Source organism: Falco peregrinus, chromosome 1 (assembly GCF_023634155.1).
Source record: "Falco peregrinus isolate bFalPer1 chromosome 1, bFalPer1.pri, whole genome shotgun sequence".
NCBI classification, from domain to species: Eukaryota; Metazoa; Chordata; class Aves; order Falconiformes; family Falconidae; genus Falco; species Falco peregrinus.
Window position 1 is genome coordinate 45,333,150 of NC_073721.1, and position 27,916 is coordinate 45,361,065.

At 47.5% G+C, this 27,916-nt stretch overlaps 1 protein-coding gene across 6 annotated transcripts in view; it reads right to left on the bottom strand.

Annotated features, from left to right (window-relative positions):
• LOC101915083 (discoidin domain-containing receptor 2-like) overlaps positions 1–27,916 on the bottom strand; it is a 61,210-nt gene that overhangs the window by 30,800 nt on the left and 2,494 nt on the right. For 3 of the 6 annotated variants that reach the window (XM_055812907.1, XM_055812924.1, XM_027778154.2), the window contains exon 2: positions 391–528. In XM_055812907.1, the coding sequence (XP_055668882.1) occupies positions 391–454 (64 nt within the window). In that variant the 5' untranslated portion in view covers positions 455–528. Of the gene's footprint in view, positions 1–390; positions 529–11,357; positions 11,426–12,190; positions 12,344–12,966; positions 13,095–27,916 lie in introns of those variants that run through there. The other 3 variants (XM_027778153.2, XM_005231266.4, XM_027778151.2) reach the window with 3 other exon arrangements.

Below are 27,916 nucleotides of genomic sequence, written 5' to 3' on the forward strand. Positions count from 1 at the left end.
TTCCCTTCCACAGCGAGCACAGTATCTCTGAGCCAGTCTAGAGCCAGGTTTTCTCTGCAGGTTGCATGGTCAAAGCAATGAAGTGATAATCAAAGCTCAAGACAGGCCTGCTGAGAGCGCAAGACCCTCTGGGTGGGCAAAGAAAGGAATATATCCATGTGCCTGAGCCCTCCTGGGACTGTTGGGAGAGATGTCCCGCTCCAGCACAGCTTGTTGAGGAAGACTGGCCATCTCAGTCCAGAGGGGGACATTCAGGAACTACATTAGTGATTACATTTACATGCATTCATTACATTCATATGCATTCATCATGGGAGGCAAAGAAAGGCTAAGAACAAGCGTATGAAAGGTGGGACATCAGAGTCCTCTCCCAGGCTGGCAGCTCCCTACCAGGGTTGACTTCGGTGCCAGATGGCTCAGGCAGTGAGGCCAACAGCAGCATGCAGAAGATCATGGTAGCAATCGGAGGCGCTGTGCAGGGTCAGATGGGTGCGAATCCTTCAAAAACAGCAGCTGCCATCTACATTTCTGAAAGACAAAGCAGAAACACAAGATGAGAGCCCTCCAAAGACAGGACTTCTCTGTGCTGCAGACTTGCTATATTGACATTGCCTCATGATGGGTTGGGCAACCTTCCATGTCTTTAAGAGTGTCCTGACCTCAGCCCTACTCTGACCCATCACCTGATAGGAGGCTTAGCGAAGAGCTAATGATTGCCTGACAACCTATAACATATCTAAAGCTATTAATGTAATTCAGGTTTTAGGAGCTCAGCTGCCATGGCTACTGTGCAGACACATACTCTCTTAATTGCTTTTAAACAAGTCCAATGCAAAATAATCTCTCCCCCATTGATTCTTCACTTTCCTTATCATGTTAACAAGTACTGAACCTGGATAGTCCAACCAGGATCCCCAAGCGGGGTTTATCCATGCAACACACACCTCTATCTGCACCAGCCATCTACTCCAAGTAGCCAAGGGGGCACTCAGGAACTTGTCATACAGCCTTAAGATAAATGTCTAAAACAGGGTGTAACTAATCTCTTCCTACATGTTCACAGTGCTGCCAAAAGAGCATGTGCACTCACACATGCGAGCACACTTAATTTCCTGTTTGGAAACAAGGAAAATAGCAAAGAGCTTAAATGCTGGCAATTTCAGTGGAAAGCCATGATAACACCTAAAGGAACACAAGGTCATATCAGCAGTTATGTGAATTCTTCGTGTCCACATTCACTACAAAGAGCCTTGGGAGCTTCCCATCCTGGAAGATAAGCTTTACAGAAGGCAGGTTAGAGGCTCTGCCTCGTATTGAAACGTCAAGCAAAAAGATAACAGAACAAATCAGTAGATGCAAAGTTGTCAGGACCAGAGGGTGTTTGCTCAAGAATCCTCAGAGTGGTAGTAAAAAGGAAAAACTGAATCTTCAGATTTGTTAGTAAAGAAAGAGAGGCTACAAAAGGGACCGTCGTTGTGCTGGTGCATACATGCGTGCAAGCACATCAGATGCCATTAGCTCAGAGATTCATAACAAAAGGCTGTATTTTTTCCACCCAACGTAATTAAACTGTACAAGTCACAGCCATGAGTTGCTGTGGATACCAAAACAATTGGATATATTCACAACAAAAAGATACACCACAGCTTCTTAAATCCAAAGGTAAAACCTTTGGCTCAGGAAATCCCCCAGCCACAGATTGCTAGGCACCCAGAAGCTAAATCAGGGTTAGAATCACTGAAGCTTGCCCGGTTTTTATTCTCTTTCTTAAGGATTTGCTACTGGCCATTGTCCCTGCTGGATTCCGTCAGAAAAGATGGCTCCAAGCCTGAAAAACAACTAAGGGCCTTCTTGGGAAAAGAGCCAAACAGGCATGCAGGAGGGGAAACTAATGACCAGTGCACACTGCCCAGTGGTGCTGTGCTCAGTCACACAACAATGCAGGCAAACAAACAAACAAAAAAACCAACCTTAAAATTGCCAGGACCCCTCCTGCTTCAGTCACCTCTTGTACTCTATGTGACCGCCCTGGCCGAGGCTGGAAGGCAGCTGACAAGGTTTGTGATTTTTGTGGCATCTCAGGTGGTGAGTGTGCAAAAGCAGAGCACTGGAGAGAAAAGGCAGTCCCGATCTCAGCAGGAGGGTCCAGCAATCAGAAAAGAGGTTTTAACCAAGCACTCTCAAGCTGTGTGTGCATCAAAGGTCACCTTCCCCCATGAAATGGGGGGTGGAGGAAGGAGGTGAGGCTGGTGACCTCTGATGCAAACATACCAGTTGCCACCATCCCATGGCAGACTGCAACATGGAGCAGAGGCTTCTTGTAGCCATGCAGAGGGAGACTTTGTAAAGACATTTTGCAGCAGAAAGACAGATCTGGTGGATGTTCATCTATGCAGGTGATGGCTAGGGTGCCCCAGAGGCTCCCAGCACAAGACTTGCAAGGGGGAACTGGAGAGAGTTCAGCACTAGAGGAGACTTTGCACCCACAGGACTTGAGCAAGGAAAGTGTCATGAACATTAAAGCCTTTAACTCTAACTACCTTCCTGGGAAAGGTTATGGGAAACACAGGAGAGCGCTGTTTGATGGTGTACAGGGTGCCCTGACCATCACTTCGGTGTCTACCCAGATCAGCTATACCATATGGGTGCAGCCTGGGCTAAAGATCCTTCCTGGGGGTCCCCATGCTGGATCAGCCTCTGAACAGAGCTAAAGAGGTCCTGGCAGGAGAACAGCAGCTTGGAGACATCTCCCAGGTGACTTCTCAGCCAGAGGTTTAAAAGCTGCCAGCTACACTGGAGCCCTCAGATGGCAGAGGACAAGCACACATACACTGCATGCCCTCATTAACTCCTTCAGAGCCTGGCCAGCAAGGAGAGGACCAGGCATCCATAAAGGTACAGGCTAGCTCCCACCAAAACACCCTGGGAGCTCCCTCTAACTTGTCCAGGGTTAGGGGAAAGGATGGCCAGAAAGCACTGAAATAGTCATTGTGCGTGGCTAGCAGAGGCCCAGAGACCACTGTTGGAGCAAAAAAAAGAAGCGAGAGCAACCCCAGACATCGCTAAGTGTTCAGATGCCTTGGCTTCCCGTTTGATCCGAGAGCCCAGCAAGGAAAGACCAACAGCAGGGAGGCAGATGCCTGCAGCAGAGCACAAGAACAACCCAGCACCCACCACCCTCTGCCATCGGCGCAGAGCTCACAGCCCAGCTTCACCCGGAGGGAAGCTGACACTTCACGCATTTTGTCTTTTGACGAAACAGTAGCTGTGCTAAGCATCTCTCATCCTCTCAAAATGACATGCAAGTCATCACCACGGCCACAAATATCACAGCAACATAATCCATGCAACACAAACAGTACCGTTACCTCATTTGACCAGGTAAATGTTTTGTTTTTGACAAACAAAAAAATAATAATAATTTAAATGCCCATTTGCTTTACCCAGAGCTCATGCCACATTCTAAATGACACCTATGCTACTGCCACATAGCCAGCCACAGCATTTCACCACTGGCATGGGGTGATCAGAATGTAAACAATAACAAGAGGAAAGAAAGAACAGGGTGGAGTGTGAACAAGGGAAGTCACAGAGAAATGCCCAAGCACACCATGTCAGCTCCTGCCACCAAGCCAGCAACCAGCGCTGGAGGAAGGGTGCAGGCTGGGGCAGCACAGACTGTGGCTGTCCCTGTCCCACCATGTCCTGCTTGCTGCAGCCAACACCCTGGGAACCAGGGGCTGCCCAGAACCTGATGGGTATGTGGAGCTTGGAACGTCACACAAAAATAGCGTGGGCCTGGGGGAACTGCAAGCCAAAACTGGAAAGCGTGGCCATGGAGGCCAGCCTGGCCTCCAGGAGAGAAAAGGAAAGCTTCGGAGCTGGCTCTAGAGCTCACCTGCCTGCAGCTCTGTGCCTATAAAAGCTGGTTTTGAATTTGGCCCTTCCCTACCAAGACGAGCAGCGTGAATCCTCTCTGGATATGTCCATCCCTAGTGATGACAGAGGGAAGGCCCTAAATGGCTGGCTGCACTAGCCTCATCCTTCCCAGGCGGCCACAGTTTGGCGAGACAAATTCTCACCTTGGTATGGCAGTGATGAACTATTTCCAGCAGTTCAGCCCTACACAAGGACCCCAGCAGCTGGGTTCAGGCTGTGCTGGGTTTATTCTTCCCAACACACTCAGTTCCCAGTCCTGAAGCATGTTTGGGGGTTGTCCTGGGAGAGGTGCTGCACACAGGGAGCAAACAGTGTCATTTCTCATCTTCTGGTGCTCCACTGCAGCTGTTCTTCTCTTGAGCGAGGTCATCAAGAGTGTTTTTCTCTCCTGCCTCATAATTTAGAGAAGCCTTAGCTCCACTTGGGAGCTTGTACTGCCGGAAATCTCTGAAGAACTACTGATGTTGATTTCTGCTGAGTCTAAATCTCAGCTAGTAGTAGACTGGATTCCCAAACTGCACACTTCCCAGTGCTAGAACACACTGGAATATACTACTATATATAAGCCTCTGTCCAAACTGCTTTGGAAATCATCTTCCTAATGATTTTTTCCTGGGTAGATGACTTGATACTTTTATTTGTACCTCTTTCAGCTGCATTAGAGCCCCTTGCTGTACTCAGCCCTTTCTTCCTGACCTGCCCACACATACACAGAAAGTGCCAAACTATAGCACAAGCCCGAAACCAGCAAAAACAGGATTAGCAACATACTCACAGAGGCAAGAAAGTGTTAAACTCTGTTCTCAGGACTGAATGGATCAAGTTGCTAATTGCTAACAGCTGGCTACAGGAGAATAAAATCCTGTTACAATCATTGTGAGTGGAAAAAAAATAAAAATCTACTTGCTAAAAAAACTTACTAAGAAAATGCAAAAGAGGGAAGTTTTTCCCAATATACCCAGCAGATACCACGTCTAAAAAGCCAATTCATCTCTCCGCAGAGAAACAGCTCGCTGTGACCCAGCACCATCCCCAGTGCAGCATGGGGCCTTTGAGCACAGTGGGCGCAGGAGGGAGCTATTCTTTAGTGATGTGCACGAAGAAGGTGGGACTTGGAGCTCCTCCAGGTACTGTTCTCCCTCCAGAGATCCATTACGGAGGTCTGGCATGTTTGCAAGCCTCTCTAGATCCCAACTGAAACAGGCATTTGTTTTAACTGGTTCCTTCACAGATCATTACCTCGGAATGGGACCTTAGGGTTTGCTGCAGGAATCCCATTACAGATGCCCAGCACCGCACCAAGAAACTCCCCGGTTGTGATGGATACTTACAGCTCTGCATGTATGATGCACACCACGTGTTACAAGAGGACCTACCCTAAATCAAAGTTTCCTCAGAAGAGGTTCAGAAACTATTAGGAGGATTGCATGGTATCTCCTAGCATTCCTAAAGGAATTCATGGGGCAATATCTGAAGTCTGAATAAGAGGCTGGAAAGCATGATTTCCATTTTTCTAGCTCTAGCATGATCGTGGAACACTTCTCTGCCTCAGAATTAACCTGGGATACCCCAAACCCAGCAGTCTTCCTCTGGAGCACATACTTTACAGCCCATGCAGCTCCAGTTTGGACCAAACAATCTGTTGAAGAAAATGCTTAGCACAAAGGATTCTGATCGCTTCTTAAAATGTTTTGCTTAGTCTACAATTCTTGCTGCTGGTATCAATTTTTAGTTTTTAAGAGAGCTTTTAAGCCCCAGTCATCTCCTCTCTACGCATTCCTATTCAACAGGAACAAAGATTTTGCCTTTGCAACTCAACATCACGCTAAGAGTGCATGGGGATAGTAACCTTAAGGAAAGGTAGTATCTTCTAGTGGCACCAACTGCCACAACATTGGAAAAAAGTAGAGCAGCACTGCTGGCGTGAGAAGGTGACCACCCACTCCAGCAGAGCCACTGGAGGGTGAACGGATGAGCCCAGTATCAAGGCAGCCACACCACGTGTGCAGGAGCCCTGTGAGAAGGCAGCAACAAGTTGTCCCTTAGGTGCACTGAGAGTATGGTCTCTAGCCATCCCTAGACTCAGTCAACCAGGCAGCACAGGGAGAGGCCTCTGCATGACACATGGGTGACACCTGGACAAACCCAAGTGCAAACAGTGACACCAAAAATCAACATGCTAGACAGTAACAGGGGAGCTGGGCCAGCCCAGCAAGATTCTGGCATGAAGTGCAAGGCTGCAACAGGACATCTTGGATATAGGCACCAACAGAGATGGGCAGAAAGAGTAAAAACCCATGACAATGTTAGGAATGCGGTGGGGGACATAGGGCAAGAACAGTGACACCACAAAGCCATGTCCAAAGCAGCAACAAGGCTGGACAGATAAAAGCAACCTGTCATCACAAGAGACACAAAAGAACACGTGGGGCTAAGAAAAAGACCACCATATTCAGGAGTGGCACTCAGGGCAGGGACAGGGCCACCACAGAGCTGTGTCTCAGGCACTGGCAGAAGGATGGGAACATCAAGGTCTGGGTGTACTTTACTGTCACCCTCTTGAGGGGTGGGTGACAGGAATGCCCTGAGGAGGGCTTGAATCTTTTTCCACATTGTAACCAAACATCTAAAAGGGCTATTCTAAAAAAAAAAAGTGACACCTCACTCTTGCTAAATTTTAGGAGAAAAACAGCATTCCAGTCACCTATGACATCACCATTTAATACTGGGAGAAGGTTCAGCCCATGGACTCAAACATGACTGAGTACCTTATCTACAGCCTGGAGGTGTTGTGTTTTTGCAGAAGAGTTGGAGACCCACAAATCTTTCAGCATTTTCCCATTGCCTGTTGGCCAGCCCCACAGGAGTGGGGTGTCCTCACTTTGTAAAACTGCAGACAGCACTTTTGACACAAACCCAGACTTTGGGATAAACGAACAAATGAATTTAATGCAAAGTTAGAAACCAAAGTAGAAACCAAAATTAGAAACTATTAGAAATGCAAAGCCAAAGATAAGGAAATGCAAATTCACCATACTAACTATTGGTGGTTCTTCGCTCAACTAATCCAAAAACACAGACACCCTTCCCCATCAACCCCAGGGCAAGAGTACACTGTGCTTATCTCAACTGAGGAACTTGGAGGTACTTCCCATGACCCAGGCAGAAGTGCCAGGCACGCTGTGACACTACACAGGACATGAATGCACACCATCCCCCAGGAACCCTAAACCCAGCAGCAGGGGCAGGGTGAGCCTCATGCACTCCAACAAGCCCTCCAAAACACAGGTCCCCTCAACTGAGAAGCAGCCTCCAGGCCCATTGCTTCCATATGACAGAAGCAGCAGGAAAACCAAAGATGTGCACAAACCAGAAGTTGCAATTAATTCTCTTCCATGTGCCCAAGCAGTGGTGATCACTGTCCCTTACCCTTACCAGAGCTTCCTTCCCACACAGAACAGGCACCAGAGAGCACCTGGCACATGGACATTTTCACTCTATTCATTACACTGGCATCTCTCCAGCTTTTTTTCTTTTTTTTTTTTTACACTATCCTCAAAACATATCAACTACAAGTTAGCAATAGTCCTCTCAAGAACTACAATCTTCCACTGTGAGTCTCACATAGCAACCATATATATGACATGTTAACCACACAGGTGACAGATGGAATATTAAGAGCACTCAATCTAAACCACCTTCCTCCCTCCCCACTCTCAAGGGGCTCCACCATAACCTTTTACTTAACTGTACTCGAATTTGTATTCTAAAGGAGATCAGGTTACCGAGTTGCAGAATTATTCGGGCTGGAGGAGATCCTCAGGAGAACATCTAATCCCACCTCTTGCTCAAAGCAGTGTTAGCACCAATTTCAGAGCAGCCTATGTAGGACTTTGTCCAGCTGGGTCTTAAAAAACCCCAAGGATGGAGGCTCCTCCACCTCTCTGGACAACCTCTTCCACTGCTTGACTGTCTGCGGAGGGAAAACTTCACGCCTCCTTACACTAGGACAGCACCTCCTGTTACTGCAGTTGAAGATAACTGTCAACCCTCCTGCTACACACCTCAGTAAAAGGCTGTTTCTGTCATCTTGATAATCTGCTCTTAGACATCCCACAGCCTTCTCTTGTCCTGACTAAACCACCATCAGCCTCCTCAGCAAAGCCAAATTTCAGTATTAAGTTACTTAGAATTTGCTCCCAAGTCACCACTCGTGAGACCGAGGTTCCACCCAGGCAGTGGAGCAGCTCTGGCCAGATTTTGCTACGACTCCCACCAGCTTCTTCATGGGCAAACCAGGGAATAACAGAGTTTGTCCCATAGTGATACTAGAGCACTACTCCACAGCCCTCTGTTTAGACACTGCACGGATCACATTCCCACCGGTAACTATTTTTGAGTGGTATCAGGTGGCACTTTCTAAATCTACTTATTCAACATCATACTGATCAGCCAAATGGAAGCTGAGATATTGCCACATTAGCAAGCAAGAGGGCAGGGACTGGTTACGCTAACAGCAAACAAAAGCCAGATACCACCAGAACTGCTCAGGAAGGTGTTTCTCAGCTCAGAGCCCACCAGCTACCAGCAGTGGTGAGGCACCCCAGCAGGACATGAGGATATGCCAGAGATGGGACCCTGCCCAGGGCAAGGGGGACCTGCCTTCACAGTGCTACCCAGGAGCTGCCCCAGGGACCTGACTTGCCCCCACTTCCAAAGCACAGCCTCTTCTGCTTCCCAGGAGCAGCAGCGTTTGGTCAACAGCAGGGAACTTAGGAACCAGATATATGATGTCAATGCAGTTACTTTTGGCAACCAGTACAGGAATCTCATTAAAAACCACAATCTGAAGACTTTTCGGACGTGATCTGCTTTCCATCAGAGCACATGGATCACTGAGCATGTTCTTTCTTTAATTTGACATTGATTTAGGAATGCACTGGTTTCCTCAGATCTCGCTCTGGATGGAGGTTATGGAGGTTAGTCTCAACCACCTGTTGGTTACCTGCTCCCACTCTGTTTTAAAACACTGCTACATTTACGTTTTCCCAAACTTCTGGAACTCCTTCGGTCTTCCCAGATTTATTACACATTAGCAGGCAGGATTCAGAAAGCTGCTTTGCCAGTTTGTTTTAAACAAACAGGTTCCAATCTTGCTCAAGTTCCAAAGACTTTTAAATGTTATCTTGTGTTTAACACCCTCCCTCATTACCAGTGTAATGGAAGGTTATTTCCATATTCTCATAAAGGAGAATACATCATCCAGCTTCTCCCCAAACACAGGAAACATTTTGCTGCTCAGTATTGTTATTAGCAATCAGTTGGGTATTTTTAAGCTTTCCCAACAATATAAACACCATGGATGAAATTTGTTTTGTTATACAGATATCAAAATATTTCTCAGTGCCCTGAGATGTATTTGCTATGCTTTTTCACTTATCTTCTGCTTTCCTTATTAATTGCCTACCTTCCAAAATACTTCACAGTAACGGCTATTTATCCGCACCTTTTTTTTTTCCCAAATTGCTCCTAGTGGGTTCTTTTTAAAAAATAAAACATGATTACTGGAACAGACTCTTTGCAAAACCAGAAGAGAAGCAAACAAAGTTGCATACAGCAGCACGTAGTACCCAGCACCAAGCTGAGAAGCTGCTGATTTTTGCAAGGGTGGAAGCCAAACTAAGAGATGGTTCAGTGAAAAATCAAACCAGAAACACTATTTTGGAACATCTACTAATTTAGCTGGCCATCTAGTTTCCATCAAACCACCACAGAAATGCTGATACTACAAAAAGCTGCATTTTATGAGTTTTGTAAAACGTCTCTTCGTATTCATAAAACAAAAGTTCAGTGCACCTGTCACTGGCACACAGACTTCACCCTTCACTCGAGAAGCACTGCTGGTTCCGCTGGAGTCTTACCAAAAAAATGTTTATGAATGCAAAAAGCTATGCCATATCTCTACAAAAATAGACCAAACTCGAAGAAGCTTTTCCAATATCAGAAAGCAGCAAAAATTATCATCATTTAATGCATTCCACAGCTTGAACTAACTCCAAATACCAAACTGCAGCAAGCGGGAAGTGTGGCTGCCCTCCCTAACACTGGCCTGCACCAGCGAGGACAAGGCAGGTCGTGTCCTCAGTGTGCATCACTTCAGAGGCTAAGCAGAACGTGCATCAGCGCACCTAACCAAGAAAGCAAAGTCTGGGTACACACAGGGTTACATCCTGCTTCAGCAAAGTCTCTTAACTACACAACACATTTTCAAAGTTTAATTTACTAAGTGCCTGGCAAAGATGGGAGCAGTGAGGGGCAACGCTTACAGAACCACTGAAATTGCTGCAGCAAGCCTGCAAACTCCAGTGAGTATTTCCAGACTGGTCTAACTACGTTCTGCTGGGTTTACTCCTTACTAGTGTAAGTCTACAAGATAAAATATAACTTCTCATGTACAGAGATGAAATTTCAATTAACTAAATGTTCCAACAAAATACCTAGCATGACTATAGACAGCCTAGAGATCTGTGCTTACCACAATGTATTTCAAACAATTAAACCAAATGTTTTCCTTATAAACATAGGAAACTACAGGAACACTGAAAAACCTCTCACAATATTTCACAGCTATGGAAAGTCAGAATGGCTGATTCTGATCAAATTTTCTCAAGGCAGGCCAGAAAACAGGACTCACAAAGTAGTAATAAGATTTAGCAATTGCACAGAAGGCAGGTAGCTGTACAAAAATCCTAGGATTGAGGCAAAGATGAGAGAAACAGGAGAGATTAAGGGGAAAAAAAAAGTAGTACATAAAATAATGACGCCTAGACCAAAAAAAGGATCCCATTTACCTCTTTTCCATATTGAAAATCAACTGAAATCAAAAAACAACAAATTAAAACTGAGGAAATGAAATTCCACAGCATACCATGCACATGAAGCCTCTGGGACATAGTGCCACAGAGCAACGTGGGAGTAATTCAATAAAATATTGGAAGTGGATCTACATAATAAGAACATCTGCGATTCCATTAGCAGAGTAAAAGAGTACACTAGATATAAATTTTCATCTAGCCAGGCATAAGCAAACCAGTAATTAACATGGCCAGAAAGTTATCTCCTATGCAGGCAAGTTATTCCACATGTGTCTGCATTGAAGCTCTCGGGCTTTTATGCGCAATGTGCCAAGGAGCCACTGCCTGAGATAAGATGGGTGCCTGAGTAGGTGGGCTGTGATCTAATCCAGTTTGGCAAGCTTCGCATCTGTGTATAAAGATCGCATTTCAGTTTTCAGCAGCTTATTGTGCAGCTTCTCAAAAAGAGAAACAACACTACCCACTTTTTTTTTTCAGCAGAGATAATCCTCAGTGACACAAAAAGGGCAGATGAAATTTCACCCAAACCTATTAAATAAATACCTGTGGAGCAGTGAGCGATCCTGGAATGCTCTGGTAGAAACACAGCTATTTTGGAAAGTTCTCAGCACCTAAAAAAATGGGTTTATTGGGGAAATTAGATTTTATCTGGAAGGGCTGCTACTGGAGAGCCCCACCGTTAACCCTAAAAACAAGGATTCTCAGAAGGAGTTTCCTGCGTATTCACACTCCTGTGTTTTAGGCTCAATGTGAGTCTGAGAAAGTTTGACAGTGACAAAAACTGCAGTAGGTGCGTCAAGAGCTCTGCATCTCCTCAAGAGAAGAGGTGAGTGAACACAGGCAACACAGCCACAAAACTCACATGGGGCAGGAGTCATTTGGGCTCAGAGGGCAGGAACGTGTCCTCCCCACTTTCCCACCGTCCACAAGCAACTCGCTGCCAGCTCCAGCTTTTGCATATCTGACTCAGTCTTAGCCCTGAAACATTTCAGGCAAGCATGTCTGATTGTCAGCTCAAACACCATGGGCTTTCCCAGAGAGCCACAGCCCCAGAAACCACTTCTGTCCAGCAGGACGACACCAGCCAGCTTCACATTTCTACCCAACAAAAGATCCCACGAATCCCAGAGGGCCGTGGGCATGCAACGCTGCGGGAATACCCACGATGTGCAAACCCTCCCACAGCTGTGGGATGAAAAACAAGGTGCAAAGAGCCACAGTCTCCCTTCCAGCCCAGGGAGAAAAGCCTTCACCTCCCAGCACTGCCACCTCTACAAACCCCCCTCCACCTCCAGCAAGTCTCCGAAGGCATTTGTGCTTTATCCAACAACAGAAAAGAGCCGACCGCAAGCTGAGTTAAGCCGAAAGGACCCTACCTGCCTTGCCCGGGGCCTGCTGAGCACAGGGAACAACTGCCATGTCTCTTTTGAACTCCACAGGTTGAGCCAGGCTGTAGTTTCGACATTCTTTGCAACTTTCCACCAGCACACATGATATGTTCAAACTTGAGTAACTCCTCCCTCCTCCCTCCCTCCACACACACAGGCCCAGGAGATGGCCCTGCCTCTATCATCCCAGTTCCTATAGCAACTCCTGACCGAGCAGATGGAAACAGAGCTGTTTTCTAGGCAAATCTGCCTTCTTGGATTCCTCTGCTCTTCCCTGCTGTTGGCCCCTCCTTGCTCCAGTGCTCTCCCTAGGGGCTGCTCCGCTGGCACTTGGCCCAGACTTCGCCTGGAGGAAGGCCAAGCTTTGAATTCGTTTAGTAAAACCACAACATAAAGCAGCTCTCCTGCTCAGGAAGCAGGGCCCGTGTAGTCCCAGGGGCAAGCCAGGCCCCAGCACGGCACCATGGAGCCAGCTTGCACCTTCTTGTTTAACACTGCTCCCTGCGCTCGCGGGAAAAATCCTGGCAGAGGCATCACCCCGCCGTGCTCCTCATGCTCTTCACCAGCCCGTCTTGTCCATGGGGGAAAGGTAAAAAGCAGAGACAGAACTAGTCATTTATTAAGCAAGTCCAGCCGGCGGGATTATCACAAGCAAAGAGCAGAGTGGGGGCACTTCTCAGACATTTGGACTTTTGCTTCCAAAGGCTTTCCTGGAAGAGGGCAGTGACGCCAGGGCTCAATGCATGTTCATCACAACAGCTCACCTCTACTGGTTTCCTCTGGTTGGGGTCCCACAGGAGTGAAGATCACAAACCCAGCTGTCACACAGCTGCACGACACCACGTTCATTTCCTTTCCACTTAAAAATAGAGAGAAAACACAAAACTCAACACCAGAACGTGGCAGTTGGGCAGAGATAACTACCAAGGGTGACAGGTGACACGGGCAGGTGACATTGCTGAGGCTCCATGGTGGCAGGACAAGCAGAAGCACAGCAGATGGAGCCACAGGAGGCACTGATGTGGCCTCCCAGACCTGGAGGCTGCGGGCACCCTGGGGCAAGCACCCACACATGCCAGTAAGGCACCACCACAGAGCACAGCCACAGGGCTGCCACACCACCCTCCAGCTGCCACCCCTGCCCACAGCCGGGCTCTGCTGCAAAGCTACTGCTGCAGCCGCTGGAGAGCCCTGGGGTGCAGCAGCCAGGGGCCACGCTCACCTGGGTGACAAGGCCACTGGGATTTGAGAGGAACGCCATCTCCCTCAGCCTGCTGGTCACGCTTCTTTTGATGCAGCCCAGGATTTGGTTGGCTGTCTGGGCTGCAAGTGCACATTGCTGGCCATGGTGAGCTTCTCACCAACCAACACCTCCACGTCTTTCCCCTCAGGGCTGCTCTCAATCTGTTCTCCACCCAGCTTGTATTTGTGCTTGGGATTGCCCTGACCCACATGCAGGACCTTGCACTTGGCCTTGCTGAACTTTGAGGTTTGCACAGGCCCACCGCTTAAGCCCGTCAAGGTCCCTCTGGATGGCATCCCTGCCCTCCAGCACATCAACCACAGCACACAGCTTGGTGTTGTCAGCAAACGTGCTGAGGGTGCCCGCAATCCCAGTGTCCATGCTGCTGACAAAGCTGTTAAACAGCACCGGACCCAGTACAGACCCCTGAGGAACACCACCTGTCACCAGTTTCCACCTGGACATCAAACCATTGACTGCAACTCTTTGAGTGTGACCATCCAGCCAGTTCCTTATCCACCAAGTACTTCATCCATCAAATCCATGTCTTTCCATGGAGACATCCTTTAGAGACAAGAATATTACATGGGACAGTGTCAAATGCTTTGCACAATTCCAGGTAGATGACATCAGCTGCTCTTCCCATATCTGCCAATGCTGTAACCCCATTGCAGAAGGCCACCAAATCAGTCAGGCACAATTTTCCCTTAGTAAAGCTGTATCAGCTGTCATCAATGACTTCCTTATTTTCCATGTGCCTCAGCGTAGCTTCCAGGAGGATCTGCTCCATGGTCTTGCCAGACACCAAGGTGAAACTGACTGGCATGTAGTTCCAGGTCTTCCTTTTTTCCCCGCTCTTTAAAATTGGGGGTTATGTTTCCCCTTTTCCAGTCAGTGGGAACTTCACGGGGCTGCCACAACTTCCCAAATATGATGGATAGTGGCTTAGCCATTTCATCCACCACTTCCCCAAGGACCCGCAGAGGCATCTTATCAGGTCCCATGGACTTGTGCACCTGCAGGTTCCTTAGATGTTCTTGAACCTGATCTTCTCCTACAGTGAGCAGTTCTTCATTGTCACTGCCTTTGCCTTCTGCGACTTGGGCAGTGTGGCCAGAGCACTTGCCCATAAGGACAAAGGCAAAGAAGCTGTTGAATACCTCAGCCTTCTCCACATCCCAGGTAACCAGATCTCCCATTTTGTTCTGGAGAAGGCCCACATTTCCCCTAGTCTTCCTTTTATCACCGATATACCTATAGAAGCTTTCTTTGTTGCCCTTGACATCCCTGGCCAAATTAAATTCTACCAGGGCTTTAGCTTTCCTAACTTGACCCCTGGCTGCTTGGACAATTTCTCTGTATTTCTCCCAGGCTCCCTGTCCTTGTTTCCACCCTTTGTAGGCTTCCTTTTTGTGTTTGAGTTTGTCCAGGAGCTCCTTGTTCATCCACGCAGGCCTCCTGGCATTTTTACCTGACTTCCTCTTTGTTGGGATGCACCACTCCTGAACTCAGAGGAGGTGGAGGTGATCCCTGCGTATCAACCAGCTTTCTTGGGCCCCTCGTCCCTCCAGGGCTTTATCCCATGGTCAGCTACCAAGCAGAGCCCTGAACAGGCCAAAGTCCGCTCACCTGAAGTCCAGGGCTTTGGCTGGGGTAGAGTTAATTATCTTCACAGTAGCTAGCAGGAGTTGTGTTTTGCATTTGTGCTGATAAGAGGGGAAGTTTTAGTTCCGGCTGAACAATCCTTACACAGAGTCAAGGCCTCTTCTGCTCCTCACCCCACCCCGCCAGCAAGCAGGCTGAGGGGCACAAGGAGCTGGGAGAGGATGCAGATGGGACAGTTGACTCCAACTGACCAAAGGGATATTCCACACCATACAGCATCATGCTCAGCATGTAAAGCTGGAGGAAGAAGGAAGATTGGGGGGGGGGGGGGGGGGGCATGGGACACAGGACAACACATTCAGAGTGATGGCGTTTGCCTTCCCAAGTCACCATTACATGTGACTGAGCCCTACTGGCCTGGGGACAGCTGAACACCTGCCTTCCATGGGGAGTGGTGAATGAATTCCTTGTTCTGCTCTGCTTGTGTGCCAGGCTTTTGCTTTGCTTATTAAACTGTCTTTATCTCAACACACAAGTTTTCTCACTTCTACGCTTCTGATGCTTTCCCCCATCCCAACTGGGAGGAGTGAGCAAACAACTGTGTGGTGCTTGGTTGCTGGCTGGGGTTAAACTACAGCAGGTATTCAAAAGAAAAAAGGAAGCAGACATGAACTACCCTGTGCCCACACTAAGTGCCAACTGGAAAATACAGCTGTAAGCCATGGTCACATACAGCCAAATGCTCCCATCTTCCTCCTTATGCCATCTCAGCCACACAATCCACCCCTCCATACCAAGAACAGAAAACTATTTACTTTTTTGCCCCTGGGTAATTTGTCCATGTGCGAGTGTGTTAATCATCTCAGAGGGATGGGACAATCCCTAAGGCTCATAGATGGTTTGGGACAGAAACACAATGACCAGCAGTAGGGTGGAGGTGGAAAGGTATGAGAACCTTTCCTGGTTGGGAAGCCCTACTTCACGATTGTGTTACTGATTCAGGTAACACACTTACAAGGCACTCTCCTGCCAAAATAAGGATGCCTGCCCTGTCAACATCATGATGCACAGGGACCAAGCTGGATACAGGCCCCTGGGGTAAGCTGGGACCAGAACAATTCCCTTTGGAGGACACAGGGCAGTTTGTGACAGAAGGTACTGCTAGACATCCAGGAACAGGGAGTCCAGGAGGGACACCAATAAAAGCATCAAAGCAGATGCACATCACATAAGCAACATCAAGGCTGTACAGAAAGCTTCCCATTCTCCCACAGCCCTGGGAAGAGCAATGGCCCAAGTCCAAACAGATCTGAGTAGCTTCTTTCCCTGGGGAAGGACAGCGCCATAGACACACAAAGCACTGCTAGAAAACTGATGATCTTGCAGTTACTCACTGATGCCTTCAGCACTTCAACATAGAAATAGGCTCTCTGCTGGATTCCCTCTGAAATGTAACTTGATCCCACGCTATACATTCACTAATCAATCTAAGGATGAAGCAAAGCAGAAAACACTTTTTTCACTGGAATGAGCCCAAATATGCACAATAACAGATCCCACTCAGAGCTATTACAAACTGAAGTACTTCAGAGAGTTTTGCATCTCACATCGCAGAGGGAGCATACTTCTGCAATAGCGTCATCGGTTCTCAAATTGTGTATTTGAGAAACTTCCTAATGACCTCATAGCAGCACATGTGACCAGTAAGTCATCTTCTCAAAGGACTAGAAATAACATCAACAGACCCTGTTTTGATTTTGCATAGAACAGCTTTCTGCAGCATGAGCAAGTTTCCAAACAGCAAGGGAGCAGAACCAGCAGCTCAGGCCAGGGCTGGCATTTTTACAGTTTCTCCAACAGATCATGTTTGGCTTCATAAAAAAAATCTGTCCCACTAACAGATGAAGACCCATTAGCAGATAGTAAATTCCATCTAGAAATTTAGACACAAAAGCTTGTTTACCCCAATGCAGGACAATCTGGCTGTTTTTAAGGAATCTACACAGTATCATAAATCCCAGAAGTACTTCAAAAGCATTCTAAGAGATAAGAGACGGTCTCAGAAAACAGAAGATTATGCCTTGAAAATGTTTCTACAGGCTTTAAAAGCAGCTTATTTTCATCCAGTGCTTAAAAATAACCTGCTATACTGAATAGCACAGCTGAAATTTGTGGGTGATGAACTACTGAGCTGTTCACACTGAAATCAGGAAGTTGCCTTTTGCTGTCCCAGAGCCACTGCCTGATCAGGTGGCAGTGGGAGAAATAAATGAACACCCACGAGCATGTTGATGCTAAGGTGAAGACAACTAGAGAAACACCTCAAGACAGACAGACAGCATTGAACACCTGAGATCCCTCCTCTGTACCAAGCACAAGGTTCTTGCAGAGGAGAAGCTACGTAACCCCACTATAGAAATGGATGTCAAGAGACACGCACCAGACCTGTGACTTGCAGCCAGAGAACTGTCTCAGTTACCAGCGGTGAGACAAGGATACATACCTGAGTGAGAATAAGGAAAACACTAATTAGAGAAACACCTAAAAGCTTTTTCTGCCAGGCCTCTCCTGAAGCAGCAGCAGCACAGGCTGCGCCGGTGATACACCAGACCACCCGTCCTTCTGCAGTGGCTCTGCTCCATGGCCTTTATACTCCTTGCCTTCCAGTCACCCACCTAGCCCAGCTACGGCAGGACCTCTACCTGCCTTTATCCAAGAAGGCAACAGCAGGGCCCAGTGACCCCAGTAAGCACCAATATCTCATATCAGACAGGACCAGGCCATCACTTGAGCAGCCTATGGCTAAGCAGGGACAAAGGAGTTGAAGAGCACAGGACAGTCCCACTAAGGACTGGACCTGCACAATGTTCAAGCTTTTTATTCTTTCAGTGAGAGGTGGTGAAAGCCAGTTCCCACCTATCATCTTTCCAGGAACTTTTGATGCAACACAGCAGCCTGCTGTAAAAGTGCTTTGTTTACCCCCTACAGCCCTCTTCTGCCCTTAACCATGATGTGAGGGCATGTTCACTCCCACCCTACCCCAGGTGAAACATCTGCTCAGCCTAGCTCTGCTAGTACCATCCTCTCACTGCAAAGAAATCCACTTCCAGCTGTAAACCTGGGAAAGAGGAAAGCAGGGCAGAGCTTGGCACAGTGGGGAGGACAAGTTTGGGACGCATATGTGATATCCTTTGAGAAATACTGACACCACCACCCTTACATACAAGGTACCGACTAGAGCTGCTGTGCAGGATAACAGAAGGCAGCTCAGAGATTACAACATAGCTCATGTCGTGACATACATGGGACTTGATGTGGGACAAACCCTCCTCAAGTGGTGTAAGAGACAACAGGGCACAAGGGGAGCACTCTCGCTCCACCACACATCTCCCATCCCATGCCAAGGAAACCTTTCCTGCTCTGAAGAGAGATGATGAGGGTCCTCAACAGGGCAAACACCACAGCAGTGTGGAGTCTCCTCTGCCCCTCAGCAACTTGCTACATCACCACAACAAGCACAGCCTCTGGTCCAGCCACAGGATAGATACATCCTCATGCCTCAACAGATAAAGTTCTGCAGCTAAGCCAAGCTGCTTGTTTCTGGGCACACAGGCAGCTGCTCAGTGAAGCCCTGTCCTACTGGGACATGCAAGCAGAAGCAGCCTCAGCATCACTTTGCCATCATGGCTCCCTCACCCAGGGGTAAGTGACTGGGGAGGTGGCAATGAAGGAATGACAACTCCCCTCCAGCCCCCAAAATCTCACTCAGAGCTCTAATACTACCAGGAAAGATCCTAACAGCAGCAGCAGCCTCCCGTCTTCTAAACATGGTCCCCAGCTGCCACATCATGGGCTGCTTCAAAGCTGGGGATGAGAGTAGAGAGAAGGAAAGTAGTACTTAAACCCCCAGGTCAGAACAAGTGGAGTGAGACCAATTTAGCTTCAGTTGCTATGACAGAGCCCCAGTGAACATCATCTAGACAAGGAATAAACTCCTGGCACAGAGCAGCAGCAGCACTCAGCAAGGACACACTTGTAAACACTCTCCCTGGCCATCTTTGCTGACGCAACTGTGAGAAAGGGGCAGAGGAAACCATCATCTGCAAGCAGACATCCCTCCCTATCCCTGGACACTGGGAGCAGCCCAGGCAGGATCTCTCCAGCTTCTTTGCCTCGCTTTTGTCTGCGAAGTACCCTCTGGTGTCCTGCAACAGCAAGCACTGCCACTCCAAGGAAGGGCTCAACTCCCATGAGGTAGTAAAGCTTCTGCTCTGGGCTTTTGATATCTAATCCCTGGAAGCAATTGATATATACAGCAGGCACAAGGCCTCTTTCAAAGCTGACCTTTATTCTTGAAACACTAGATAATATCTAATATCCTGAGCATTGTGCTTCATGTCCTTCTCTCCGCCCTCTATCCCAGTAATGAGTTTGGAGCAAGGAAGGCAGTATAAGGAGAGTTCTGACAAGCAGAGCTGCACAGGTGCCAGGACTGCTGGGGGCAAAGCCCTGCTATCCCACCTGCAGTGATCCTTTCCCAAGTCTGTTCCTCTCCCCCAGAAGCTTCCTGGGTGAAACTGTGTTGGCATATTTCACCTCAAAAAGTACAAGCCATGGGGATCCGAGAAGACCAATGTCTGAGTGTTAATTCCAAATCCAGCTCAGAGAAAAGCTAATCAGCTTCCTTCATTGGAGGTTTTATTCCAGAGACTGCGAGAACGAGCAGAAAGCCAAAGCAAACCAAAAGCTATAAGCCTCAGCAAGGAGGAACAGCACACGGGAAGGGAGATTCAGCACCAGCCATTTGCTTTTCCAGCAAGGGACACTAAAACAAATGGGCTAAGCTCAGCTTGTAGCAATGCTGCTCCAGCTCCTCCGCTTGTCATGCACAAAGACAGACCCCTGCAACAGTTAAGTGGTGCATGGAAGAACTGGTGGCATAAGAAGAGCTGTCAGCCAAAGTCAGCCTCTAGCTGCCACCCCTGAAGCCCTGTACAGCTGTTGCTCCAGCACCCTCCAACCATACAACCCCAAACCTGACCTCCGCGCTTTTGTCCGAAGCTAGCATGCAGAGAGCAGCTGACAACAGTAGTCACCACATTTCTGCGATTCCTCAGCAGGACTATCATCTTCAAATAACCAGAAGACTGCAGAAGCCCATGCTCCCAGCCCTTTTCATTGCCTCTGGTATGGAAACAAAAGGCAGGAGCATGCTCCCGGGCACGCGGTTCAGACGGGCAGGATACCAAAGGGCCCCTCTGCATGGCGCAAGTGAGAATCTGTAACCCACCCAAGGACGCTGCTGCTCACTCCACATGACCAGACTTCTGACACGACGGCTGGTTTGCACTGAAGGAAAACAACATGAATCTCCAGAGCAGAAGACAGTGCCAAGCAAGATCACAACCATCCCACAGCAGCTCTCCCTTTCAAGTGCCAATGAAGCACACACAATTTCTGAATCTCCCCGTGACATGAGGGTATGCAGAGTCCAGGGATGCAGCCAGACTTGAGTCTAGCAACAAGGCCTTGGCTAAGGAAGCTTCCACCTCCTCAGCAGCTCCTTGCATCTCAGCCATTTCCCCTCCAAGCAAGGCCTCCTGGCCTAAGTATAAGGGTGTTGCAATCTGCAGCTTTGTCTGAAGAAATCCAGCCCAGATGCAGCAGCAGGCCTCTGGTCTGGCCTGACTACATGCCATTCACGGACACCCACTGCGTCCAGAAGCTTGTGGCATTTCTGAAGGCAAGTTTACTTCTCAGATGTAGAGAGCTCTTCTGCTCCCGTTAATACTCAGGGCCGTGATAGGCAACTTAGATGTGCACTCCAGCAGGCACACTGATCTCATGACCTGGTATTTTTTCTGAAATAAACACAGCAGGCTCTGGGGAAAACCCTCTCCTCCCATTGTGAGGGGCTGGGGAGGGTAGATAAAAGGCAGCTGCATGCCTTGTGTATGTGTGGCCTCAGCCTGGGCGCACAGCTGGCTGGCACCAATCCCACACTCGCCTCAGGGCAAAGGATGCTCACAGTGCTCCTCCTGCCCCTCCTGACCAGTGCAGCTCCTATCTGGGCAAGCACCACAGCTAATACCAAGGGGGAAACACCCATACGCTCATTCCAACAGCAGGATAGATCCTACAAGCACTGCTTCACCTGTAACACCCCATGCAAACATGAGAAAACCACCTAACAGGATCCCTGCCTTTTCCTGCAGAAACAGCACTAGGGTCTGCTCATATTTCCCATACTAGCATGGAAAAGACTGAAGGATTCAGACATGTTACATTATTAGCCCTACTGGGACGTTTCCTAACTGTTCACTTAAATGTTCTTAAACCAGCAGGATGAGGTAATTCAAACTTAAATGCATAACACACCATAAGGTGGTTCTCTAGGTACAACTCTCAAGCAAAAGCAAACAAAAGCTGATCCGGCATGGTACACTGCTCCATCCCCGGACGTTTTCAGGACTTGGCCAGACAAAGCTACGGCTGAGGCGATCACACACTGGAGACAGTCCCACTTCAAGCAGGAGGTCAGGCTGAAGATCTCTAGATGTCCTTTCCAACCAGTATTTCCATCATTCTGTGACAGCAAATGAGAAGAGGCATAATAATTATTGCCAACGGTTTTATGAAAGACTTGCATCAAGTTTCTCTGAAGAGATCCTTCTAGATTATATTAAAAGCTTGGTTAAGTATGTCGGCACTGACACAATCAGGGCTAATTCTGTACTGGCAGGGATACTGGAGTACCAGTATCTGTGCCTTGATGTATTGTACAGGTCTCACACAGGGTCAGCACACTGCGTCAGACTGTCCTTGCACAAATTAACACCTGCCATAAGAGATTTCTTTTTGGCATTTAACTTCAGCTATGTGTTCAAATACAAAGGCTTGCAATTATTCCAAGAATACAGGTTAAAAGCAAGACAGCCAATAGCTCTCAGGACATTAGAAACAACTAGAAAAATCATTTCCCACTATAAGTCTTTACTCTAGGGAGGTTGCAGAAGCACTGCTGCTATTTGGTGTCCTTCCAGTGCTGGGAGGAGGCCAAAAAATGCCGTAGCAGAGACTGAACCACATCTAATCACTGGTGGGTTCAGTCCTCAGGAAGAAGGCAGCATGCCTACATGCGATGCTCTGTCTGGAGGGTGATGGGGAAGCAGCATCAGGCACCAAGAGAAAAGAGGGTCGTTGGCCACCAGAGAAACTGCCACAATGCTGTTCCTCCCAGCTGTCTCCCATGGTACATGCACATGGCACTGGCCAGCAAAGCTCATTTTCTGAGAGTAGAGCCCTGTCCAGGTTGCCCCAAACCATGAAAGAAAGTATGTAGATGGATGGCATCAAACTGATGGAAAGATGAAGGGCACTTTGGGAGACTGGGTTATTGGAATCATATCCATCAGAATCCAGACAAACGCAAGACACACGCACTTACAAAGTCCACAAGATGAATTTACAGTGTTGGGATCCTTGTCCACGGAAACTGTGAGGGAGCTCGCTGCATGGCTGCTGCTCTGTTCTCTTCAGCAGCCAAATCACAGCACACATGACCAACACCTCATCCCAAACAACAACATGGCACTGGAGGCTCGCGCTGCACATTCGCACCAGCACCCCCAACTCAGCTTCACTATCAATGCAGAAACTAAAGAAACTCCTGGAAGATCACATTACCCAGTACAAAGGTGTGACAGCTTGTCAGGAACATAAGAAACAGCCTAAGCTTAGGGAAAAGCACTCATTACAGCCTGACATTTTCACATTGGACAATACTGGTACTCCAGCTATTTCTGCTACAGGTTTTTTGTATGGGTTTGTTTTGGTTTTTTCACTTTTTGACAGGTAGAAGCCAACAAGCACAAGCAAAATAAAGCAGTAATACAGAGAACAAAACCTGACATTTGACTAGTTTAGCTCTCCAGAAGGCAGCAACACAATAATTGATATCACTACCAAATGATACATGCAACAGAAACATGCCCAGATTCAAGGAAAAATAAGGGCTGCAAATGCAGTGTGCTCTGCAGGCCCTGTCTCTGTATTTGCTCGTTCTTCAGCAGCTCTTTGTTACTGATGGGTGGGACATTTTTACACCTTAAATGCTATTCCCAGAGAAACTGAACTAACTTCTCATTTTTACTGCAAAAATTCATCTGATTGGAAGAAAATACCCCACCCTCTTCTTCTGGCCTCCAAATTGCAGCTGGCAGACTCAGGACACAGGACAGTCCTGAGGAAGAAACACAACTGTTTGTTTGTCTGTGCCGCCTCTTGTCCTCTCGCCCTCTCCTCCATCCCCCACGGCACATACAAGCTGATCCATCTCCCTACGATCTCTGGACAGGAGCTGACTTGTTTCAGGTTTATCACGCACCAGAGCTCTGCACTGCAGAGCTTTGCAGAGAGATTTGGGCACAGTACCCAAGCATCAAGGAAGGAAAGTCAAATCAGGTCAAGAGAGCATCATCCATGCTGGGAGCCCTTCCAAGCAAACACCCAGAGAGCTGCTGCATTAGAAGCAGACAGGCCCCAAATCCAAATTTTGGAACAACTCCACCCAGTTTAATTCCTTGGTCATACATTCTGCAAGCATTAGTTCTGAGTGGGCTGGTGTTTCAACAGCTCCTTACTTGAAGCTTCATGGACAAAACAAGGTTTAGGCAGCACTCTTCAGGGTACAGCTCATCCTCTCCCATGTGTATGCACCGCTCGGCCCAGGTGGCTGCCCTGGGACAATCATCAGACTCCTGGTGGACAGACAGCCCATGAACAGACCCAGCAGGATCTCATCCATGAGCAGGGAGCAGCATTAAGAAATAAATGCTTGAGCTGGTTTGAAAAATATACAGCCTCACTGCAATCCCTCAGAGCTACAAGTGGTTTGCCAGTCCTTTGCATTAAAAGAAGGATCCTGGGAGTATCAGCCAGTGACTAGGACATGGAACCAAAGCAACTTATGTTCACAACTATTTTACCTAGGGAATAAAATAGTACAACATAGAAAGTAGGTATTTTAACTTGCACTGTACCACACACAAGGATATCAAAGCTTGATGAGCATGCATACAGGTTTTCCACCTCTGTGCACTTGACTTTCCACCTCCATGAAATGACATGACACCTCCTGTATGAAGTTAAGCATTGGAAAAGAGTTTCTGATAAACTCCCATGGAGCAGACATGCTTAAGTGACAGGCAGCATAGCAACAGGGGAAAAAAAACACACCACCAAGTCTGTGCTCACCTGTAAGATTTACTTTCACCTATTTGTTTCAGGAAGCAAGCGTGACCCACAGAACGAGTCTCCCCTCCAGGCACTGAAATGGAGTGGAAGGAGCTTTTAACACATCTTGCTTTATACATTCCTGTCTCCAAGTTACATAAAATGTCAGCAGATTTCAAGTTTGGGATTTGAAATTTTCCCCACCCAGTCTGATTCCAATTTTTATTTTCACTTTTTTTTTTAGAGAGAGATTGAGAACAAATGGCTCCTTGACTCTTATTTCCATAATCAGTATTAGTAAAAAAAATACTATCTTTTTTTGCATAACTAATGCCTTCTTGATTGGAAGAAGTAATTTCAGGCACAAAGGAGCCCTGGCATCAGGAAAGTGCCTCTCTACCTTGCCTGTGAGAACAGGTTGTACTTTATAAAGTTATTGGCAACAAAAGTTTTTAGCTTGGTCTCCTGTGCTGGGAACACCATCCAACATCACTTTAGAACAGCTTTGCTTAATTTTCAACATTCTTAAGCGATGGCTGTGATTACTTTGGAAGAAGCAGCCTTTCCATTAAGTACACCTTAGCCCAAGTTGCCATCAAGAGAAGTGGAAAACAGCATCCCTTTTGAGAGGTACCAGAGATTGGTGGGATCCTCTGTGGCAGAACATCAGCACCAAGTCCTCCCTGCTCAGAATGTTCTCATGCATCAACAGAAGAACTATCATCAATTCTACATAAATTCCTCTGCTGAAGCCAGCAGAAAAACGTCTGTGGAATTAAAGCAGATGAGAGCCTTCCCTCACTTGGCCTTATCCCAACACCACACACACTAAAGAGAGAAACAGAGCTAAGGAAGGATGAAATGCTTCCTTGCTATCTCATGTTGCTGTCCAAGCAACAGGGACCCAGCACTTGAGAGCATCCCTTGGTATTATTTATATTCAGAAAGCTCTTGCTGGAGCACAAAGCCATCCTGAAGACAGATGCTTTCACAGTCTCTTGTGTTTTGTATGTGCCATGAGGACACTGGGCATGTGACTTGCGTATTAAAACTTTCTCACTCGCTAGTCTAAGTTCAGAGATTCTTTCCCCGAAGAACACACTGAATGATCTCATCTGCAAGCAATCAGCCTGAGAAATCAGCTTGTTAAAGGAAGCTTCTAGGAAAGGAGAGATGTCTCTGGAGAATTTGGGGGCCTATATTATTTTAACCAGTTTGTTAAACCCCAGCTGCTCTCTCCCCACTGGAGTCACACAACCAAGAAACCATTTCTCCTCCCATACAACTCCAGACAGCAGGACAGTTTGCCAACACCTGACTGGAGCATCATGTTTTCATTCTCCACAGCCTGAAAGCACTCACATTTTCATACAAACTCATTTTAAGCAGGTGCTGGAAGAGTGCAAGAACAAACTCAGAGCTGCAAGCTGAGTAGCATCCAGAAAAGCAACCCATTGAACATGCAACAGTGGTGACCTGAATGCGTAAGAGCATTTTCTTAATTTCTGAGTATGTATTTCAGTATTCCCCCACAATTATCACTCGGACCCTAGACACACACCCAGACAGAAGAATAACCAGTATAGTGGGAGCTCTGAAGAGGAGTAAGGGAACAATAAGCTCACTGGAAGCCAGCTTTACCCTGAGATTGCTGAAAGTGGTGTAACAGAATTTTACATCAGTTTCCGGTGACGCTGCCAGGAGCATCCAGAAAGCTTACACTCTGCCCGTGGGCACCCCTCCCCACAAGGCAGTATCTTTTCTTTCCCAGTGAAAACCTCAGGGAAGCACGAGCAGTGCAAAGCACATAGGAAATGAAGTGCAGCATTTGATTCCCAGATTATACTCTGTTCACATTTGCAGGGCCAGCTGCACCTTGTTCGTTTAGAAGGAGCACTACAGTGAGTAGAACAAGCAGTGTGACTTGTGCCTGCAAACTCAGTCACATTTGCATTCCCTGAGCTTTCAGAAGGACCACCACGCTTCCACCCCAAAGGGGAGGCAGGGAAGATGAGATCAGGATCCTGCCTTTCTTCCACGCAAGCTCTCACACCCTGCATTAGCTGCTGTCCACAGCATCTCCCAGGCAACCCTTTCTTAGCTGCCCCTAGTTGGTCATTCAAGCACTTTGAAAGACTTTCCTTAAACTTCCTGCATAGAAATCACTGTTTAATGTTCAACACAGAAGAAAAAAAGTAAAGCCTCTAACAAAACAGTCTCTAACAAAAGAGATCAGGAGGACTGAGCACTTGGCTCTTCCCAGCCATGGCTTATTCAAAGTGATTATTCACTACTTCCAGCACCTGTTCTCAGTTCAACTTGCAAAAGTAACTGTTATGAAACAAACAGAAGAAAGCAAAGATCAGAATGGGAAGGTAATACCATGACAGCAGAGGATCAAGTTAACTGCACTCAGTTCTTCCTCAGTTTGTACCTTTACTAAAGCTACTTACGACTCTTCAAAAAGATGACCTACAACCTCAAACCATAGTTCTCAAACCCACTGTGAGAATCACTGTGAGGGACTTTGCCCTGTACAATGCAAGATGACAGTCACAGTGAAACTGTTTTGATCAATGGTGACACCTTCTAGCTCCAAACGCAACCCTCAACCTCACAACAATTTGAAATATTGCCCTAAAGAAGCTTTTTGCTCTCTGTGTCTTTAAGAAAAAAGAAACACATTGCTTTCTTCAACTGCAAACATACAGGCTAAACAATGTTATGAGACAAAAAAGTCTCCATCAAGCTCTGTACTCCCTAGCCAAGTTCCTAATTTTACTTAGATCAAGATCAGACACCCCCCCCCCCCCCCAAACATATGTCTGCTACTAAAATCAAGGTGCAGGACAGCCACCCCCAAATCCCTGGGAAACCCCCATCTCAGAAAACTCAAAGCATAAAGGGGGGGCAATATTGAAGGGCTCAGCTGCCACCTCCTATGGCATAGCTTCTCAACCAAATCGTGAAGGGGAAGAAAAAAAAGGAGATTTTCCAGTTCAAGTTCCAACTCCTTTTTAAAAATCAGTTTATAACCACTAAAATAAACACAGTAAGAACAACTGTGCAGTAACTGGGAACCTGCAAAAACAGCTGCAGTTTAAGAGGCAACGTCTGGCAAACACCAGCAGATACAAACAGCCCAAGGGAACAGCAGGACATTCGGGGAATCAAACAGTGAATTTCACCTACAGGCTCATCGAAAAACTCCCTGAAGTTGATCCAACCAGAACATGCAGGGCAGAGGCAACTATTCTCTCTGTGCTGTTTACCACTGTGGTGGGCATCTGCTCCCTGTCAGATCTACCTCCCTGCTGAACTCCTCTCTCCTCCTGGATGCCCAGGCCTCTCCCATGCCCCTAACTGCCCTGTGCTGCCTTAGCCCAGCTGAGAGCACCCCCGCATGCCTGACTGGCCACGGGGAGAGATTCAGAGCACAGCTGCCCCACTCCCCAAGTACATCACCTGGATGGGCACACTGTTGCCTGCACTGCTCTCCACTCAGCAGGGGCTCTAGGCTATTTCTCTGGTACCCAAAAAGTCTTCTCATGGGAAGCTGCCGGTCCCTCCAGGGCACAGACCCCCAAGTCCAGCCAAACTCTCTGAGAAACAGCCACCACAAAAGGAAGGAA